The sequence below is a fragment of the Oncorhynchus mykiss genome, chromosome 7 (genome assembly GCF_057628025.1).
Source record: "Oncorhynchus mykiss isolate SJ-2025 chromosome 7, ASM5762802v1, whole genome shotgun sequence".
NCBI lineage: Eukaryota > Metazoa > Chordata > Actinopteri > Salmoniformes > Salmonidae > Oncorhynchus > Oncorhynchus mykiss.
In genome coordinates, this window is record NC_143028.1 from 23,934,341 (window position 1) to 23,955,064 (window position 20,724).

The 20,724-nt window shown below is 40.4% G+C and overlaps 2 protein-coding genes across 2 annotated transcripts; both read left to right on the forward strand.

Moving 5' to 3' along the window:
• The first annotated feature begins 493 nt into the window (after positions 1–493).
• Positions 494–5,391, forward strand: LOC118965279 (uncharacterized). Its single transcript, XM_036983136.2, has 2 exons — positions 494–1,024; positions 1,730–5,391. The coding sequence occupies exons 1-2, from the start codon at positions 751–753 to the stop codon at positions 2,458–2,460; spliced, it is 1,005 nt and encodes a 334-aa protein (XP_036839031.1). The 5' UTR covers positions 494–750; the 3' UTR covers positions 2,461–5,391.
• A 102-nt stretch (positions 5,392–5,493) lies between these two features.
• Positions 5,494–10,713, forward strand: LOC149982354 (uncharacterized). The gene is made up of 2 exons (XM_090240565.1): positions 5,494–6,183; positions 9,531–10,713. The coding sequence occupies exons 1-2, from the start codon at positions 5,838–5,840 to the stop codon at positions 10,256–10,258; spliced, it is 1,074 nt and encodes a 357-aa protein (XP_090096691.1). The 5' UTR covers positions 5,494–5,837; the 3' UTR covers positions 10,259–10,713.
• The last annotated feature ends 10,011 nt before the right edge of the window (positions 10,714–20,724 follow it).

Here is a 20,724-nt window from a genome sequence, read left to right on the forward strand (position 1 = left end):
AAATCCTATGTGATTTTCTAGATTTGTTTCCCTCATTTTGTCTGTCATAGTTGAAGTGTACCTATGATGAAAATTACAGGCCTCTCTCATCTTTTTAAGTGGGAGAACTTGCACAATTGGTGGCTGACTAAATACCTTTTTTGCCCCACTGTACATTATGTATTGTAACACCATGTAGGAGCAGTATAGACCTAGTCTGTTCATTATATACATCTACATGATGTATTGTTACGCCATGTAGGAGCAGTATAGATCTACAGTCGCTGGCTACATATTTAGAATTGACCTAATGAAACTACCTTAAATGTGCTGTAGTAAAAAAAATAAGATTCGCACTAATCAATCAACACATTCAGGTCTTTGTATGTCTCAATATAATAGTATTATTTAATTAAATCCATTTAAAATAATCTTTGTCTGAAAATGATCCTGCGTTTCCCCTCCAGTCAACACACCGCGACGTGTGTCTTTCAGGCGACGCTGCCAGTGTGACGTATAATCTAGTGGACGGTTCTTCAGAAACAGCTGGTCAACCACCTCGGTAGCTGGCTAGCCAACATAGCCGAAAGATTCAAGCCATTTACACGCTTTCGGTGTATATTAGCTACTGTGTTTTAGACACACTTCTGTCGTATCTACTTGTTAACCTATTTAATTTAATATTACGTTATTTTGTATTAGTCAGCTATAGTAGCTGGCTGGTTAAGTTAGCATTAGCCTAGTCGCTAATGCTAACTAACATCCCCGAACATGAGCACCCTAAACTACTCTCCTCCTGTTAAAGAAGAGGAGGTCTGCTGGACGGAGAAAGAAGCTCTGGGGCTGAACATTGTCGTGAAAGAGGAGAAGGAAGAGGAGGATGTTACAGTTAAACAAGAAGTAGAAGGTGAGGCTGTTACAGTGAAAGAAGAAGGGGAGGATGTCTCAGTGAAAGAAGAGGAAGACGCGTTCAGAGTGAAAGAGGAGGAGGATGTTACAGTGAAAGAAGAGGATGCAGTTTTTGAAGTGGGAGGAGAGGAGACAGGTCAGAGTAACACCAGTAAATACTAATATTTGTACACAAACGTGGTTTTGAAGCAGCAATGGTTTTTGTTTTGCATACATTTTAAAGTGAAAAATCAGAGTCTTGTGTCCATTACTGTTGAATTGCCCAGCTCCTAACTATACTGAACAAAAATATAAATGCAACCATTTCAAAGATTTTACTGATTTACAGTTCATAGAAGTCAATTGAAATAAATAAATTAGGCCCCAATCTAATGATTAAATAACTGGGCAGGTGCGCTGCCATAGGCCCACCCACTGGGGAGCCAGGCCCAGCCAATCGGAATGAGTTTTTCCCCACAAAAGGGCATTATTACAGACAGAAATACTCTTCAGCACATTACCACATGACTTCTTACTTACATTCCTTGTTTTACAAACATTGCCAAGCTGCTTATTCGTTTTCTTGTTGTTGTGTTTTTTGGTGTAATCAGTCATGGCAAAAAAATATTTGGGCTGGTAAAAAAAATCTGTGGTATGTATATTCTTTCATCTTCCTACTGACCAGTGACTGGTATATTCTTTCATCTGCCTGCTACAGTGGCTGGTATATTCTTTCATCTGCCTACCACACTGGCTGGTGGACCAAAATCAAACTAAAACAAGACTTAGAAGACATTTGTCAAAGTTTGTAAAAACATTGAACATTCACTACATTGACTGTCTGACTTTGTTGTTCACACAGGAGAGAGATGTGACCATCGTGGATCCTCTGGGGAGCCTCAACAACATCATGATGCTGACGAGGCAGAGAAGAGTCTCTCCAGATCAGAACACCTCAAGAAACACCATCAGAGACCCACAGGAAGGAAACCTCACTGCTGCTCTGACTGCGGGAAACATTGCAAATCTTCATCAAAACTAAAAATACACCAGCGAGTACACACAGGAGAGAAGCCTTATAGCTGTGATCAGTGTGGCAAGAGTTTTACTCAATCAAGTAGCCTGGTATCACACAAGAGAACACACACAGGAGAGAAGCCTTATAGCTGTGATCAGTGTGGCAAGAGTTTTACTCAGTCAAGTAGCCTGGTATCACACCAGAGAACACACACAGGAGAGCAGCCATATAGCTGTGATCATTGTGGCAAGGGTTTTACTCTGTCAACCAACCTGGTATCACACCAGAGAATACACACAGGACATCAGCCATATAGCTGTGATGTATGTGCAGATAGTTTTACTACGTCAAGCCAGCTGGTAGTACACCAGCGAGTACACACAGGAGAGAAACCTTATAGCTGTAATCAGTGTGGGAAGAGTTTTACTCAGTCAAACAGCCTGAAATCACACCAGAGAACACACACGGGAGAGAAACCTTATAGCTGTGATCAATGTGACAAAAGATACTCTCATTCAAGTAGTCTGATTAAACATCAGAAAATACATGCAGGAGATCCACAGAGTGTGGAATGATCTGCAACACCAGACCTGGGTAGTAGAACACAGAGTGTGGAATGACCTCCAACAACAGATTGATACAGTTGAAGTCGGAGGTTTACATACACCTTAGCCAAATACATTTAAACTCAGTGTTTCACAATTCCTGACATTTAATCATAGTAAAAATTACCTGTCTTAGGTCAGTTAGGATCACCACTTTATTTTAATGTGAAATGTCAGATTAATAGTAGAGAGAATTATTTAGTTCAGCTTTTTATTTCTTTCATCAGATTCCCAGTGGGTCAGAAGTTTACATACACTCAATTAGTATTTGGTAGCATTGCCTTTAAATTGTTTAACTTGGGTCAAACGTTTCGGGGGTGCCTTCGACAAGCTTCCCACAATAAGTTTTGGCCCATTCCTCCTGACAGAGCTGGTGTAACTGGGTCAGGTTCATAGGCCTCCTTGCTCAAACACACATTTGAATTTATTTCACCTTTATTTAACCAGGTAGGCTAGTTGAGAACAAGTTCTCATTTGCAACTGCGACCTGGCCAAGATATAAGCAATTCGACACATACAACAACACATGGAATAAACAAAACATACAGTTAATAATACAGTAGAACAAAATAAAACAATAAGTCTATATACTGTGAGTGCAAATGAGGTAAGATAAGGGAGTTAAGGCAATAAATAGGCCATGGTAGCAAAGTAATTACAATTGAGCAATTAAACACTGGAATGGTAGATGTGCAGAAGATGAATGTGCAAGTAGAGATACTGGGGTGCAAAAGAGCAAGATAAATAAATAAATGCTGTATGGTGATGAGGTAGATAGATGGGCTGTTTACAGATGGGCTATGTACAGGTGCAGTGATCTGTGAGCTGCTCTTTACACATTTTCTACGGGATTGAGGTCAGGGCTTTGTGATGACCACTCCAATACCTTGACTTTGTTGTCCTTAAGCAAATTTTGCCACAACTTTGGATGTATGCTTGGGGTCACTGTCCTTTTGGAAGACCCATTTGCGACCAAGCTTTAACTTCCTGACTTATCTCTTAAGATGTTGCTTCAAAATATCCACATCATTTTCCTCCTCATGATGCCATCCATTTTGTGAAGTGCACCAGTCCCTCCTGCAGCAAAGCACCCCCACAACATGATGCTGCTACCCCCATGCTTCATGGTTGGGATGGTGTTCTTCGGCTTGAGAGTTTCCCCTTTTTCCTCCAAACATAACGATGGTCATTATGGCCAAACAGTTAGAGTTTTGTGTAATCAGACCAGAGGACATTTCTCCAAAAAGTATGATCTTTGTCCCCATGTGCAGTTGCAAACCGTAGTCTGGCTTTTTTTTATGGCGGTTTTGGAGCCGTGGCTTCTTCCTTGCTGAGCGGCCTTTCAAGTTATGTCGATATAGGACTCGTTTTACTGTGGATATAGATACTTTTGTACCCGTTTCCTCCAGCATCCTCACAAGGTCCTTTGCTGTTGTTCTGGGATTGATTTGCACTTTTCGCACCAAGTACATTCATCTCTAGGAGACAGAACGCGTCTCCTTCCTGAGCAGTATGACGGCTGCGTGGTCCCATGGTGTTTACATGTGCATACTATTGTTTGTACAGATGAACGTGGTACCTTCAGGCGTTTGGAAATTGCTCCCAAGGATGAACCAGACTTGTGGAGGTCTAAAAAAAAATTATCTGAGGTTTTGGCTGATTTCTTTTGATTTTCTCATGGTGTCAAGCAAAGAGGCACTGAGCTTGATGGTAGGCCTTGAAATAGGCCTTGACATCCATGTGTACACCTCCAATTGACTCAAATGATGTCAATTAGCCTATCAGAAGCTTCTAAAGCCATGACAACATTTTCTGGAATTTTTCAAGCTGTTTAAAGGCACAGTGAATTTAGTGTATGTAGACTTCTGACCCACTGGAATTGTGATACAGTGAAATAATCTGTCTGTAAACAATTGTTGGAAAAAATACTTGTCACGCACAAAGTAGATGCCCCAACCGACTTGCCAAAACTATAGTTTGATAACAATAAATGTTTGTTGGTTGACAAATTAGTTTTAATAACTCCATCCTAAGTGTATGTAAACTTCCGACTTCAACTGTACATCTACATGATGTATTGTTACACCATGTAGGAGCAGTATAGACCTAGTCTGTTCATTATATACATCTACATGATGTATTGTTACACCATGTAGGAGCAGTATAGACCTAGTCTGTTCATTATATACATCTACATGATGTATTGTTACACCGTGTAGGAGCAGTATGGACCTAGTCTGTTCATTATATACATCTACATAATGTATTGTTACACACAAAAAAAGGGAAATTATATTATTTTATACTAATACAATTGGTCATAGAAAGATTTAGTTTAACATGTAATTCTCAAAGGCAGGGGTCTGAACTATTGTCTCCCATGTTTTCAATACTCCAGCACCCTCCCCTTGGGAGGATAATGACACTCAAATGTTTTATGAGATTAGAGAACACATTGGGTGGGATCTTAGACCATTCCTCCATACAGAATCTCTCCAGGTCCTTGATTTATTTTGTCTGCGCTTGTGGACTGCCGTGTTTAATTCAAACCACAAGTTTTCAATGGAGTTCAAGTCCGAAGACTGAGATGTCCATTGAAAATGTTCATTGTGTGCCCAATTAACCATTTCTTTGTGGATGTTGATGTGTCTTGTTGGAAGATCCACTTATGGCCAAGTTTCAGCCTCCTAGCAGAGAGGAAACCAGGTTTTGGGTTAAAATATCATAGTAGTGGGTAAAGTTTATTTAGTTAGTTATTTTATACAGTACTTTTTGCTCATCTTTATCAAGGGTATCAATAACTATGTGCTTATTTTGATATCTAGTTATTTGACTGAATCAGAAATACAGATGTGTAGTAGATGTAGAGTTTGTTTTAAATTCTCATACAAAAATCTGAACTAATCAAACAACACTTGTTGCTCTTTGTACGTGTTGACATAATATTCTTATTTAATGGAGAGGGAAAAAACGTTTCCCTAAACTGCTTTATAATATTATAATTCAATGAAGAAGAAGAAAAGTTTTCCCTCAACTGTGTTTCCTCCCTCCAGACGGCAGATGGCGATATGTGTCTTTCAGGCAATGTTTCTAGTGTGATGTATAATCTAGTGGACGGAACGCTTCTTCAACAGCTGCAGCCACCTCGGTAGCTCGCTAGACAACAAAGTCGGAACATTCAAGTTCTTTAGACAATTCCGTGGTTTATTTGCCACTATGATTTAAACATATCTATGTGGAAACAACTAGCTACCCCATTTAATTGAATATTTACCTAAGTCAACTAGCTGGCTGGTTAAATTAGCACTATTCTAGTCGCTAATGCTAACTAGCTATTATCCCCGACCATGAGCTCACTAAGTTTATCTCCTTCTGCTGAAGAAGAGGAGGTCTGCTGGACGGAGAAAGAAGTTCTCATGAAAGAGGAGGAGGAAGAGGAGGCTGTTACAATACAGAAACAAGTAGAGGGTGAGGCTGTTACAGTGAAAGAAGAAGAGAAAGACGCCTTCAGAGTGAAAGAGGAGGAGGATGTTACTGTGAAAGAAGAGGAAGATTCGGTTTTTGGAGTGGAGGATGAAGTGAAAGAAGAGGAAGACGTTTTAGGAATGAAGGATGAGGAGGGGGAGATTACTGTCACATTAGAGGAGGATGAAGAAGAGAACCCTGGAGAACTGATTAACACCAGTAAATACAGTGAGTACTATCTTATAAAATAGGGACATTGATCTGATAAACACCAGTGAGTACCATTTTAACAGGGACACAAACTTGTTGTTGTTGAACTAATGTGTCATTTTTAAAAGGGCATTCTACACTTGAATATGATTTGTACTGTCAGAATTGTTCATGACGTCCTCCAGTGACTTTTTAAAAACTTTGCTGTTGAAAAGTGATATAAAGTGATATAAATACAGTAAAGTATAAACACACTAAAGGGAAACAAATAAATGTTTTGAGCAAAATAGTGTTCTTTTTTTAGACAACTGCAAACTAGAAGGTGTGAGTGATGTCCTAGTAAGGCCTTCAAGGAGTTGGCTTGATGGGAAGTCGTGATGTCATCCAATAGGCGACTGATCTTCATGTGAATATTTATTCTTCTTTTAAAATCCTTCATGTTCTGTCAAGTTGGTTGTTGATCATTGCTAGAAAGCAATTTTCAAGTCTTGCCATGGACTTTCAAGACGATTTAAGTCCAAACTGTAACTAGGCCATTCGGGAACATTCAATGTCATCTTGGCAAGCTCCTCCAGTGTAGATTTGGCCTTGTGGTTTAGGTTATTGTCCTGTTCGTACAGCTTTTTGTTTTCAGATCTCTGAAATGCACTCTACCTACGTAACATTTAGTGTCTCCTTATATTACGCTGGGAAAACAGTTTTCATGGGCACAGATCCTAAATCATTTCAGAGTTCGCACTTTTCAATGGTTCTAACCGAGAGTCACCTTACCACCCAAATGGATACTGTCATTTACAAATAATACATTTTCTTCACATTTTCAAACAGTTCATTTATATTTTCCAACAGGGCTATACATTTGGGTGAGGTTTTTTTCTCACCTGAGTAGCCTCGTTTCACTGCCAAAAATAAAATCAAACCATCTAGTGTTCAGCGAAATAGCAACACAATGTCAAATACAGGTAGCCTAGTCAAATAATTAACATCCAATCACATTAACCGTTACTCTCTCACGTGAATTCCACTAACGGTCCGGTCCGTATGTAGCCAAACGTAGCTGCTCCTCATATTGGTATCTGTACTGATGGCGCAGGGAGACATAGTAGAGTGGTAATGCGCGTGCAAGCAATTGACGCCACTTGGGTACACTGCAGCATCCACCGACAGGCTCTTGCTGGAAAACGTTTGCAATGATATGGGCAGCAACTATGTAACGCTTTTACAACATACAGAAGTGCTCTGGTTATCAAGGGGCAAAGAATTGACACCTTTTTTGTTTTAATTGAGAGTCGAGCTTAAAGTTTTCTTTAGTGATCATCATTTTCACTTGTCTGACCGCTTGCATGATGACGAGTTTCTCACACGACTGGCCCATCTGGGTGATGTTTTTTCTCGCCTGAATGATCTGAATCTAGGATTACAGAGACTCTCCACAACTATATTCGATTTGCGGGATAAAAATGAGGCTATGATTAAGAAGTAGGAGCTCATCTCTTCACTTTAGTATTGCCAGTGTAAAGGTATAGCTTCTGTCCCTCTCCTCGCTCCTACCTGGGCTTGAACCAGGAACACATCGACAACAGCCACCCTCGAAGCAGCATTACCCATATAGAGCAAGGGGAACAACTACTCCAAGTCTCAGAGCGAGTGACGTTTGAAACGCTATTAGCGCGCACCCCGCTAACTAGCTAGCCATTTCACATTGGTTACACCAGACTAATCTCGGGAGTTGATAGGCTTGAAGTCATAAACAGCTAATGGCAAAACGCACAGAATTGCTGTTTGAATGAATGCTTACGAGCCTGCTGGTGCCTACCATCGCTCAGTCAGACTGCTCTATCAAATCATAGACTTAATTATAACATAATAACACACAGAAATGCGAGCCTTAGGTCATTAAAATGGTCCAATCCGGAAACTATGATCTCGAAAACAAAACTTATATTCTTTCAGTGAAATACGAAATCGTTCCGTATTTTATCTAACAGGTGGCATCCATAAGTCTAAATGTTCCTGTACATTGCACAACCTTCAATGTTATAATTACGTACAATTCTGGCAAATTAGTTCGCAATGAGCCAGGTGGCCCAAACTGTTGCATAAACCCTGACTCTGCGTGCAATGAACGCAAGAGAAGTGACACAATTTCATCTGGCTAATATTGCCTGCTAACCTGGATTTATTTTAGCTAAATATGCAGGTTTAAAAATATATACTTCTGTGTTTTGATTTTAAGAAAGGCATTGGTGTTTATGGTTAGATACAGTCGTGCAACCATTGTGCTTTTTTTCGCAAACGATTTTTTGTTAAATCATCCCCCGTTTGGCGAAGTTGGCTGTCTTTGTTAGGAGGAAATAGTCTTCACACAGTTCGCAATGAGCCAGGTGGCCCAAACTGCTGCATATACCCTGACTCTGTTGCAAGAGAAGTGACACAATTTTCCTAGTTAAAATAAATTAATGTTAGCAGGCAATATGAACTAAATATGCAGGTTTAAAAATATATACTTGTGTATTGATTTTAAGAAAGGCTTTGATGTTTATTTATTTATTTTTTTACCTTTATTTAACTAGGCAAGTCAGTTAAGAACAAATTCTTATTTTCCATGACGGCCTAGGAACAGTGGGTTAACTGCCTTGTTCAGGGGCAGACTGTGTGTGGAAAATGATTTAAGACTGAGACTCTCCAATACAACCCAAAATTGCAGGGTTATGTGCATCCTTTCAAGCACACCCATCTCATTAACCCGTGGTGAGTTATTCACAATTTTCAATTAACAAAGAAGATTTTGTTTGTAAGATGGTTAAATAAAGAGCAAAATTATTGATTTATATTATTTTTTGTGCCCTGGTCCTCTGTCAATTTCCACCAGCCGGGTTGTGACGAACTTATGTTTAATAAATGTATTGTATAATGTGTGTGTGTGGCAGGCTAACAATAATGGCAAAAAACAACACTTGAGAGTGCGCTGACCCTGGAGCAAGAGGGGGTACGCAGCTGGAGGTTTCCTCATTAGCATGGAGGAGTTTCTCCAACCAAATTGCCCTCGTTCCACAATTTTAACAAGCACAGAAAGGGGTTTATATTGGAGACCAAAAGTAATCTGGCACACTGCTTAGAGTTTCACCAACTAACTTATTTCTAGCCTACAATCATCGATGTTACTACTAATGTGAAAACAAGACTAAATATGACTATTGTTGCTCATTTGACTGTCTTAAGACAATTGTCAAATAATTTAACCGATGTCAATTGTTGTACAACTACATGGGTACGCTCTGGGCATCACCTTTTACCTCAAATAAACAGCTGATTTCTGCTGTTGTGGACCTTTAACCATCTGAATGACTTTGTCATTCACACAGGAGAGAGACGGGACTATAGTGGATCCTCTGGGGAGCCTCAACAACAACATGATGCTGACGAGGCAGGGAAAAGTCTCTCCAGATCAGAACTCCTCAAGAAACACCAGCAAAGACCCACAGGGAAGAAATCGAACTGCTGCTCTGACTGTGGGAAACATTGCAAATCTTCATCAGAACTTAAAATACACCAGCGAGTACACACAGGAGAGAAATCATATAGCTGTAATAAATGTGGGAAGAGTATTACTCCGTCAAGTAGCCTGGTATCACACCAGAGAACACACACAGGAGAGAAATCTTATAGCTGTGATCAGTGTGGCAACAGCTTTACTAATTCAAGAAACCTGCTATCACACCAGAGAACACACACAGGAGAGCACCATTATAGCTGTGAGCAATGTGGAAAAAACTTTTCTCGGATAGGACACCTTAAAGGACACCAGAGAACACACACAGGAGAGAAACCTTATAGCTGTGATCAATGTGGCAAGCGTTTTACTAAGTCAAACAACCTGGTATCACACCAGAGAACACACACAGGAGAGCAGCCATATAGCTGTAAGCAATGTGGGAGGAGTTTTTCTCAGTCAAACAGCCTGGATAGACACCAGAGAACACACACAGGAGAGAAGCCTTATAGCTGTAATCAGTGTGGGAAGAGTTTTACTCAGTCAAGCAACCTGGTATCACACCAGAGAACACACACAGGAGAGCAGTCATATAGCTGAGAGCAATGTGACGAGATACTCTCATTCAAGTGGTCTGATTAAACATCAGAAAATACATGCAGGAGATCCACAGAGTGTGGAATGATCTCCAACACCAGACCTATATAAATCAAATCACATTTTATTTGTCACATACACTTGTTTAGCAGATGTTATTGCGGTTGTAGCAAAATGCTTGTGTTTCTAGCTCCAACAGTCCAGTAATATAAGTACTTTCTAACAATACACACAATCTAAAGGAATGTAATTAAGAATATATAAATATTTGGATGAGTGATGTCAGAGCAATATAGACTAAGATACAGTAGAATAGGATAGAATACAGTATATACATATGAGATGAGTAATGCATAGACAGATACAGTAGAATAGGATATAATACAGTATATACATATGAGATGAGTAATACCAGATGTGTAAACATTATTAAAGTGACCAGTGTTCCATTCCTTAAAGTGGCCAATGATTTCAAGTCTGTGTATGTAGGCAGCAGCCTCTCTGCGTTAGTGATGGCTATTTAACAGTCTGATGGCCTTGAGATTGATAAACATATTCTGTCTCTCGGTCCCAGCTTTGATGCACCTGTACTGACCTCGCCTTCTGAATGATAGTGGGGTGAACAGGCAGTGGCTCGGATAATAACAAAGAACAAATGTGTGTGCCTGAGGGGAAATGAACTTTTATACAGCCAAAAGGGGTGAGAAATTACACCAATATCAGTGGACAATTTGCACTAATGTAAATTAACATAGATGATGGAACATATTCCCTTTTCGCTGATGTGATGAACCGCTAAGGGAACATAGGTATTTCCCATCTAAACCATGTGTGACCTCTCACCTCTCTGGCTGTAGAAGTGTTCTTCCTAACCAATCCCTCAACAGCTCTCTGACTGAGCTCCACCCCCACTCGGTCTTCAGAGGAGAGGAAGGCTAAGGAGGGATGGAAGGATGAATGGATCAGTCAGTCAAAGTGTAGAGCTGCTGTTTATGCTGTCTGACAAAATCACTATTTTAGTAGTTCATTAAAGTAAATAAGGCTTTATGACTGCTGAATACCAACGATCAATCACTTAGATCATGTATTTTCAGGTCGGGATGCATCCTTGGGATGTCCCTAGGAGTTGACATTTAAAATGGTTACGGTCGGGGTTAGGGTTTAGGGTAGAGATGTCCCAAGGATCCCAGATAGCATTGACCATCATGCATTCTTCTGGCTCTTACATACAGTGGGGCAAAAAAAGTATTTAGTCAGCCACCAATTGTGCAAGTTCTCCCACTTAAAAAGATGAGAGAGGCCTGTAATTTTCATCATAGGTACACTTCAACTATGACAGACAAAATGAGAAAAAAATCTAGAAAATCACATTGTAGGATTTTTAATGAATTTATTTGCAAATGATGGTGGAAAATAAGTATTTGGTCACCTACAAACAAGCAAGATTTCTGGCTCTCACAGACCTGTAACTTCTTCTTTAAGAGGCTCCTCTGTCCTCCACTCATTACCTGTATTAATGGCACCTGTTTGAACTTGTTATCAGTATAAAAGACACCTGTCCACAACCTCAAAACAGTCACACTCCAAACTCCACTATGGCCAAGACCAAAGAGCTGTCAAAGGACACCAGAAACAAAATTGTAGACCTGCACCAGGCTGTGAAGACTGAATCTGCAATAGGTAAGCAGCTTGGTTTGAAGAAATCAACTGTGGGAGCAATTATTAGGAAATGGAAGATATACAAGACCACTGATAATCTCCCTCGATCTGGGGCTCCACGCAAGATCTCACCCCGTGGGGTCAAAATGATCACAAGAACGGTGAGCAAAAATCCCAGAACCACACGAGGGGACCTAGTGAATGACCTGCAGAGACCTGGGACCAAAGTAACAAAGCCTACCATCAGTAACACACTATGCTGCCAGGGACTCAAATCCTGCAGTGCCAGACATGTCCCCCTGCTTAAGCGAGTACATGTCCAGGCTCGTCTGAAGTTTGCTAGAGAGCATTTGGATGATCCAGAAGAAGATTGGGAGAATGTCATATGGTCAGATGAAAACAAAATATAACTTTTTGGTAAAAACTCAACTTGTCGTGTTTGGAGGACAAAGAATGCTGAGTTGCATCCAGAGAACACCATACCTACTGTGAAGCATGGGGGTGGAAACATCATGCTTTGGGAAAGAGGAAAGGAAAGAATGAATGGGGCCATGTATCGTGAGATTTTGAAGGAAAACCTCCTTCCATCAGCAAGGGCATTGAAGATGAAACGTGGCTGGGTCTTTCAGCATGACAATGATCCCAAACACACCGCCCGGGCAACGAAGGAGTGGCTTCTTAAGAAGCATTTCAAGGTCCTGGAGTGGCCTAGCCAGTCTCCAGATCTCAACCCCATAGAAAATCTTTGGAGGGAGTTGAAAGTCTGTGTTGCTCAGCAACAGCCCCAAAACATCACTGCTCTAGAGGAGATCTGCATGGAGGAATGGGCCAAAATACCAGCAACAGTGTGTGAAAACCTTGAAGACTTACAGAAAACGTTTGACCTCTGTCATTGCCAACAAAGGGTTGGCCCAAAGTATTGAGATAAACTTTTATTGACCAAAAACTTATTTTCCACCATAATTTGCAAATAAATTCATTAAAAATCCTACTGTGATTTTCTGGATTTTTTTTCTCATTTTGTCTGTCATAGTTGAAGTGTACCTATGATGAAAATTACAGGCCTCACTCATCTTTTTAAGTGAGAGAACTTGCACAATTGGTTGCTGACTATATACTTTTTTGCCCCACTGTAGCAGTTGTAAAATAAATAGACAAGACAAGTAGACACGCAGTGCATTATGGTCACTGTAGTTTTAAAAAAAAGCATCTAATTATGCCAATCTGTGTGTGGGGTTGTTAGAGAAGAATGTGATTGACAGCCCTAACACTCCACTCTGGCACCTCATCCGGCTCTGAAAAAGGTTTCATTGATGACGTGTTCCTTCTATTCCAGGGCACAGCAGAAGAACTTCCTCGATTACACTCCTTCATCAATACAGTGAACACATGAAATTCACCCTCACCTTTGATGCACATGAAACAAGTTTTCTGGACATTAAGAGGGAGGGAGTGGCTTCAGCAGAGACCTATACAGGAAGCAGACGGACAGGAATTCCCTGTTACACCGAGACAGCTTCCACCCTACACCCCTAAAAAAGATCCTCCCCATCAGCCAATACAGTCGCATACACAGGATTTGTAGTACACAGAGTGACCATGACAAAACATGCCGACTGTCTGGATGAGTGTTTCAGACAGCGGGGTTACCCAGAGGAATGGCTGGATGAGTGTTTCAGACAGCGGGGTTACCCAGAGGAATTGCAGGATGAGTGTTTCAGACAGCGGGGTTACCCAGAGGAATGGCAGGATGAGTGTTTCAGACAGCGGGGTTACCCAGAGGAATGGCTGGATGAGTGTTTCAGACAGCGGGGTTACCCAGAGGAATGGCTGGATGAGTGTTTCAGACAGCGGGGTTACCTAGAGGAATGGCTGGATGAGTGTTTCAGACAGCGGGGTTACCCAGAGGAATGGCTGGATGAGTGTTACAGACAGCGGTTACCCAGAGGAATGGCTGGATGAGTGTTACAGACAGCGGGGTTACCCAGAGGAATGGCAGGATGAGTGTTACAGACAGCGGGGTTACCCAGAGGAATGGCTGGATGAGTGTTTCAGACAGCGGGGTTACCCAGAGGAATGGCTGGATGAGTGTTACAGACAGCGGGGTTACCCAGAGGAATTGCAGGATGAGTGTTTCAGACAGCGGGGTTACCCAGAGGAATGGCTGCATGACGCAAGGGATCATTATAAAAATACAGTAGCTGAAAAAGTACCCAATTGTCATACTTGAGAAAGAAAACATTTAAAATGTAATTTTAATTTTATAAATTTTAAAGAAAAACACAACTGTTTGTACTCATAGGTAACCAAATCGTGGCTACAACTAAATTGCTAAGTCTCCTCTTAGAGCCAGGCGAGACGCTAGCGTCTCACCTGGCCAACAGGAAATGGAAATGCGCAACGCCAAATGCTAATAGTACTCGATAAAACACACATGCAGGGTACTGAATTAAAGCTACACTCGTTGTGAATCTAGCCAACATGACAGATTTTTCAAATGCTGTTCGGCGAAAGCATGAGAAGCTATTATCTGATAGCATGCAACCCCCCGAAATACCTGAAGGGGACGTAAACAAAAGAATTAGCGTAGCCGGCGCTACACAAAACGCAGAAATAAAATATAAAACATTCATTACCTTTGACGAGCTTCTTTGTTGGCACTCCTATATGTCCCATAAACATCACAATTGGGTATTTTTTTCGATTAAATCCGTCCATGTATACCCAAAATGTCCATTTATATAGCCCGTCTGATCCAGGAAAAAAATGCTTTCCAAAACGCAACGTCATTTTTTTTAATTAAAAAAGTTGCCTATAAACTTTGACAAAACACTTCAAACTACTTTTGTAACCCAACTTTAGGTATTTGTAAACGTTAATAATCGATCAAATTGATCATGGGGCGATCTGTATTCAATAGCAGCTACTCTTGAAATCATGGTCCATTGTCTCTCTCCCATAAGCTTCCTCCTGTGTACTGGATGACAGGAAGTGCCTATTTCTCATTTCACCAAGGATTAATTCCAACTCAATTGCCAGTACTGGCGACATCGTGTGGAAGCTGTAGGAACTGTAAACTGGCCGCTATCTATTTTCTCTTGCCATAGACAATTCAGAGACTGGCGGATGAATACTTTTTTTTTTTGTGACCAGGTTTTTCTTGATATTTTGCCTGCTGTTCATGTTCTGTTATAGTCACAGACATGATTTAACCAGTTTTAGAAACTTCAGAGTGTTTTCTATCCACACATACTAATCATATGCATATACTATATTCCTGGCATGAGTAGCAGGACGTTGAAATGTTGCACGATTTTTAACAAAATGTTGAAAAAATTCAAGAGAGCCACACTGTGTTGTTACACTGGTGAGTAAAAACTCATGCTTCCTACCATTTAACTTGTTGTCTGAAGATAAAATATACATTTTACTCAACTGTGTCCAGTCAGCAGATGGACTAGATGCCGCTTAGGCCGCCAGTTGTGACTCCTTCAAGAATTCAGCAGAGCAAGTTTGTATGAAGGTCTGGTTATTAAATGGGTTCATAGTTCAATTTCCTCTAAAACTATCTATTGACAAACTTTGCTGCCCTGTTTCCAGTTGTCCACATGGCTGGGAGAACCTCTTCAAGTAAGTAAATACATTTTGAAAATGTAAAAAAAAATCTGTATTATTAGCTAACTAGCTACAGTGCAGGCTAACTCAAATGAGCTGCTAAATGAGCTATCTAACCAACTTCACATTCTGTATAGATAGATAGCTAGCTAAGTTAATTAAATATCACCATCAACCTAGCTTCATATTAGCCATCTTGTATTTATCACTGTAAAAAAACAAACTCCAAATGTAGGTAGCTAACAGCCATGGAGGGTGAAAGGATAGCAGCCAGTGAGAGAGGAGGTTATTCTGGAAAGGGCAGGAACTTTTGTGTTGTTCCTGTCCCTAGAAGTGAGGATGGAGATAATACTAACATAATATTCAGTGTGGTGTAATTTGACTACAATGAAGTCTGTTTCTTGTGAGGTTTTCTGTCCTCAGATAAAGAGCTCTATGAAAGCCAGTCTACATACAGTATGAAGAGGTCCCAATGAACAGCAGTGGTCCTCAGTCCTGGGGACTCAAGAGGGGCACATTTTTGTTTTTGCCTTCAAACTGCACAGCTGATTCAAATGATCAACTCATCATCAAGGTTCAAGTGGTATTTCTGTATTCATTTGTGATACCATCCTTGATATGATCATGTTATTGTCACATGCTACACATGCACATATGTGTGCCCATGCATCTATCAATCCAATGTTATCATGATTTGTTATCAGGGAGATTATACTTTAGGAGTCCACAATGAACTGGTGATGTAAAAGTCTAATAATTACATTGTCTTCCATATTCCTACAGATACCTTGTAACTGGAGATTCCTTCAAAACGATTGCCTACGGTTACCAGGTAGGGCACTGGAAGGTTGGGTGACCATGGTCATCTGGGACTGCCTCCTGGAGGAATTCAGGTGTGTGAAGGCTACCTGTGTCCTGCGTAACTTCATGAGGATGGACATAAGGACCAGGAGGGGATGTGCTGCTCGCCGCCGTGTGCCAGAGGAGAAGTCTAACAACGCAGCAAGAGAGGCAATCCGGGTGCATGAGATCTTCACCTCCTACTTCTTCAACGAGGGTGCTGTTCCCTGGCAACACCATAGACTACACTATGCACAACCAAAGTCTCTTTTAAGAGCCATTCACATTGCAATAAGAGTATTCTTCCATTTACTTAGCTATGTCAACTGCAGTTATTCCATTCCCAGTTTATCTCCCTTTGATTTCTACTTCTCAGGTGAGGGTGCTGTTTAGGTAAGGGTGTGATGTATGTGCAAAAAACAATACAGACTATTTTAAATTACTAATATTGAAAAAATTTAGAACAATTAGACACCCTATAACCCACACCTACACACTCATGTATCAATCTGATTGATGGATTGTGTTGTGCAGTAAGCAGGTTCAGGTGTATAACTGTGGCTCCTTCCACCTTCAAAGAATATGCAAGAGGTCCAACCATGGAGAATAGTAAGACACTTCATTATTGCTATAACTTTGTGTTAAGTGAATTTCATTCCTGTGTTCATTAACCAATTCAATTTAAATCCTCTGTCTGTTTCTAAGAATTTGTAAGGTTCTTATTAAAATGAAACAGACAGAGATCAGTCTACTTAGTAAGTAGCGTTTACACTCGTGAGCTCTGCTGTGCACACACAAAAACATTCCTCTTATAAAATTTTAACCTATGAACATACATACACACCAACATAGGGATTTTCTCACGATTCTCACCACAGTTTATCACCACTCAGCTGACAGTTCCAGTCTCCCCCAGATACGAGAGCTCTGGAGGGGCTCTCCCTGTCCTATCTTATCTCTCCAGAGTTACAGCCAGGTCAGTTCAAACAGGTTATTGCTACTCTCTGCTCTCTTTCTACCCCCACATACATTCCTTACTTCCTAGTTCCATGCTATATAACCCCTTCCTAATGAACAAACATTATTTAACACTACTAGAAAGACAGGGTAGAATTATTGCCAGTTATAGTTCTGTATACATGATTTAGTCATAATTCATAAAAAAATCCCATAACACTATGCTATATTGTTTGTCCTTGTGTGTTTACATGTTTTTCAGCATAAACTACTCTGCAGCCACTTAGTGTGGTGTGGACACCAGGTGAGGCCACACACCGATTCCTGTTGAACACTGTCACTTTAACTACCTTATTTTCTCAATAACAGACTCTCCTTCACTTCATCCCTCTCTCCCCTTCTCCCTAAATCCTCTAGGTTATATCAGCTGTGTCGGTGAACCCCTCCTGCAGCTGAACAGGCTACATAGAGGGCACAGCATGATCAGATGTGAGAGGTCACTTGGTCAGGTCAACAGGAAGTATTATTAAAGAGATGCTTTACATTGAAATACAGATAGAGATGCAGTAGTCCCAGAGTTAATGATCCAAGGTCAGTTTTGCGTTTCACCTCCTGATTGAGGACTAACAATGTTAGAATAAAATATAAAAACACAAGGCTTAAACATGCTCTCTCTCTCCATCTGTTTCTCGTCTGCAGATATGTTTTGATGTGAGAGGATGCCAACCCCCAGTCCTACCATCGCCACCTCACCTGCTTTAAAGATAACCTTTTGGGCCGACGAGAGACACTATTATGTAATTGTGATGAACTGAGAGAATATTTAGGTAGCACTGTCATTCATTAATCATGTGCTGCTTTCCCTGATCCTATGTGCTTACCTCTTTCCCCTTCTGTCTTTTACACCTCTCTCGCCACCTCCTTTTTCTTCCTCTGTTTTTATAATGCACAACATCTGTGCATTGAAGTACAGATTGAACTTGTATTTATAACATTTTTATAATGAGCTTTTCAATAAAGCGTTTCACATTCTCTACTGGTTGAAATGAAGTGTAATGTGATGAAATACTCCACCTATCCTGTGTTTATCAGATCAATGCAGATGAAGGGCATTAGATGTTGAGATGAACCGGTGTTAGAGTATTTACATGATGCATAGGAAGTGTAGTGTTCTGTTTTTTAACATTATATTTCTCTATATATGAATTAACTAGTTAACTCCTGTTTCCAGTCTATTAGTTAGAATGTGTAACCAATGATGGCCCAGGACCAAGATTGGTAAACACTGTTGAAGTGTATAATTGTAATACATACATGAAGACACAGCGTCATTCAAAGACTGGAATTTGATACTCCTGGTATTGGATATGACTGAAAAATAATCTCAAAGACATTCATACCGAAACTGCACATTTATTTGCCAAGCTAGAGTACACGATCAGTGAATATATTAAATTTACAGGCTACAATGTGGGGATCTCATGCATGGTAATAACTTCATGTATATACGACTTGCATCCTTGGCACAACATGATATTATATTCTACTCAGTCCAAATAGGCTTCATTAATGTCATTCAGGCTGTTTTGAAGTTGATACAACTGGCTATGATAGCTGAGGTTCATATCTTGGTTCTGAACTAATATGTGTACCAAACGTTTGGGTCCATACACAGATCGGCTAGATAGATAGCTACACACCCATAGGCATACAGGGATTTTAATCATCCATTGCACAATAAGCAAGAACATAGATAGCTACGTTATTTCATCTATCTGCAGGCAAATATCAGCAAAATTGTACATTCAATTTGCAGTAAATTCTTCAGCTAGGTAGATTCTATAGATCCACTGTTTCACAAAACAACCGCCTGGTTTGCTGGTTGTTTCAGGAGTCCCTAAAACAACCAGAATGACAATTTCATACTCATGTCACAACACCCATAAAGCTAGCTGGCTAATGTTAGCTTATAGCTTATTAACTTTATGATTAAATGATTTAAAAAATGCAGTATAGTTTGTCTCTACATTAACTAACATTTTTGTCAACTGTACATGTTTTTGCATGATTCGTTATGACGTCACAATCCCATACATTTGCTTCCATCCTAGTATTTCTGTCCGCCATCTTTGATCCAGTTAGGTTCTGTGTAGGGAGGGGCACCCCTCTCTCCTAGTATTTCTGTCCGCCATCTTTGATCCAGTTCAGTTCTGTGTAGGTGTACCCCCCTCTCCTCGTATTTCTGTCAGTCATCTTTGCTGAAGAAAGTCTAAAAGTCACTAGTGCAACAACAGCAGCCTCTCCCGGTCCTAGTGCTGGCCCGGTAAGAAGTTTAAGATGCGATGGAACGGTTGACGAAAAAAATTAATTACAGATAAAATATTTTGACTGATATTGATTTATTTAGGGCGGGCTAATGAATATTTTAGGACTCGCGTCGTCTCTGATTCCTACCCTTTAACTTTTTGTCTGAAAATTGAATATACATTATACTCAACTGCGTTACCCACTCCAGTCAGCAGATGGCGGTCTGCGACTTTAAGGCAATGCTGCTGGTGTGACGTATAATCTAGTGGACGGAACGCTTCTTTCAACAGCAGCAACAGTTAGTCAGACACCTCGGTAGCTTGCTAGACAAAATAGCCAAACCAATAAAGCTCTTTAGACGCTTTCGTGTTTATTAGCCACTGTGTTTTAAACCCACTTCTGTTGTCTAGTTAATTATCCGATTTAATTTCATGTTTACTTTGTTGTTTTTGGTCAAATAGCTGCCTGGTTAAGTTAGCACTAGCCAAGCTAGCTAACATCCCCGACCATGAGGTCACTAAGCTACTCTCCTGTTAAAGAAGTGAAAGAGGAGGAGGAAGAGAAGGATGTTACAATACAAAAACAAGTAGAGGGTGAGGCTGTTACAGTGAAAGAAAAAGAGAAAGACGTTTCAGTGAAAGAAGATAAAGATGCGTTCAGAGTGAAAGAGGAGGATGTTACAGTAAAAGAAGAGGATTCAGTTTATGTAGTGGAAGAGAGGGAGACTGTCACATCGAAAATGGAGGAGGGAACTGAATATCTGGGCCCGGTTTCCAAAGGGCATCTTAAGACATCCAATGGTTCTAACGGTGAACTTAGCCATAAGATGGTTTTGAGAAACCGTTCCATGATTAACACTAGTAAGTACTGTCTTAAATACAGAGGCTCAAACTTTGCAGTTGTTGAACTGATGTGTGATGTTAAAGCGGAAATCTGCAATTGCTACATCCATATTGTGACTTTTAAATTATTTATTTATAGCCATTGATTCTTGAAGAATATAACACATGCCTCATGAGCTTAGTTCAACTGTTGTACCCCATCAGAACCCCAAATAAGCTTTTTTTACTGCAATGTTTAGAAACAATGTA

Bases quoted from the DNA above. Each gene is read 5' to 3' on its own strand.
- LOC149982354 (XM_090240565.1), top strand. From the start codon at position 5,838: ATGAGCTCACTAAGTTTATCTCCTTCTGCTGAAGAAGAGGAGGTCTGC. The intron at 6,184-9,530 runs GTGAGTACTATC...TCATTCACACAG, and splicing joins GATTAACACCAGTAAATACA to GAGAGAGACGGGACTATAGT.
- LOC118965279 (XM_036983136.2), top strand. From the start codon at position 751: ATGAGCACCCTAAACTACTCTCCTCCTGTTAAAGAAGAGGAGGTCTGC. The intron at 1,025-1,729 runs GTCAGAGTAACA...TTGTTCACACAG, and splicing joins AGTGGGAGGAGAGGAGACAG to GAGAGAGATGTGACCATCGT.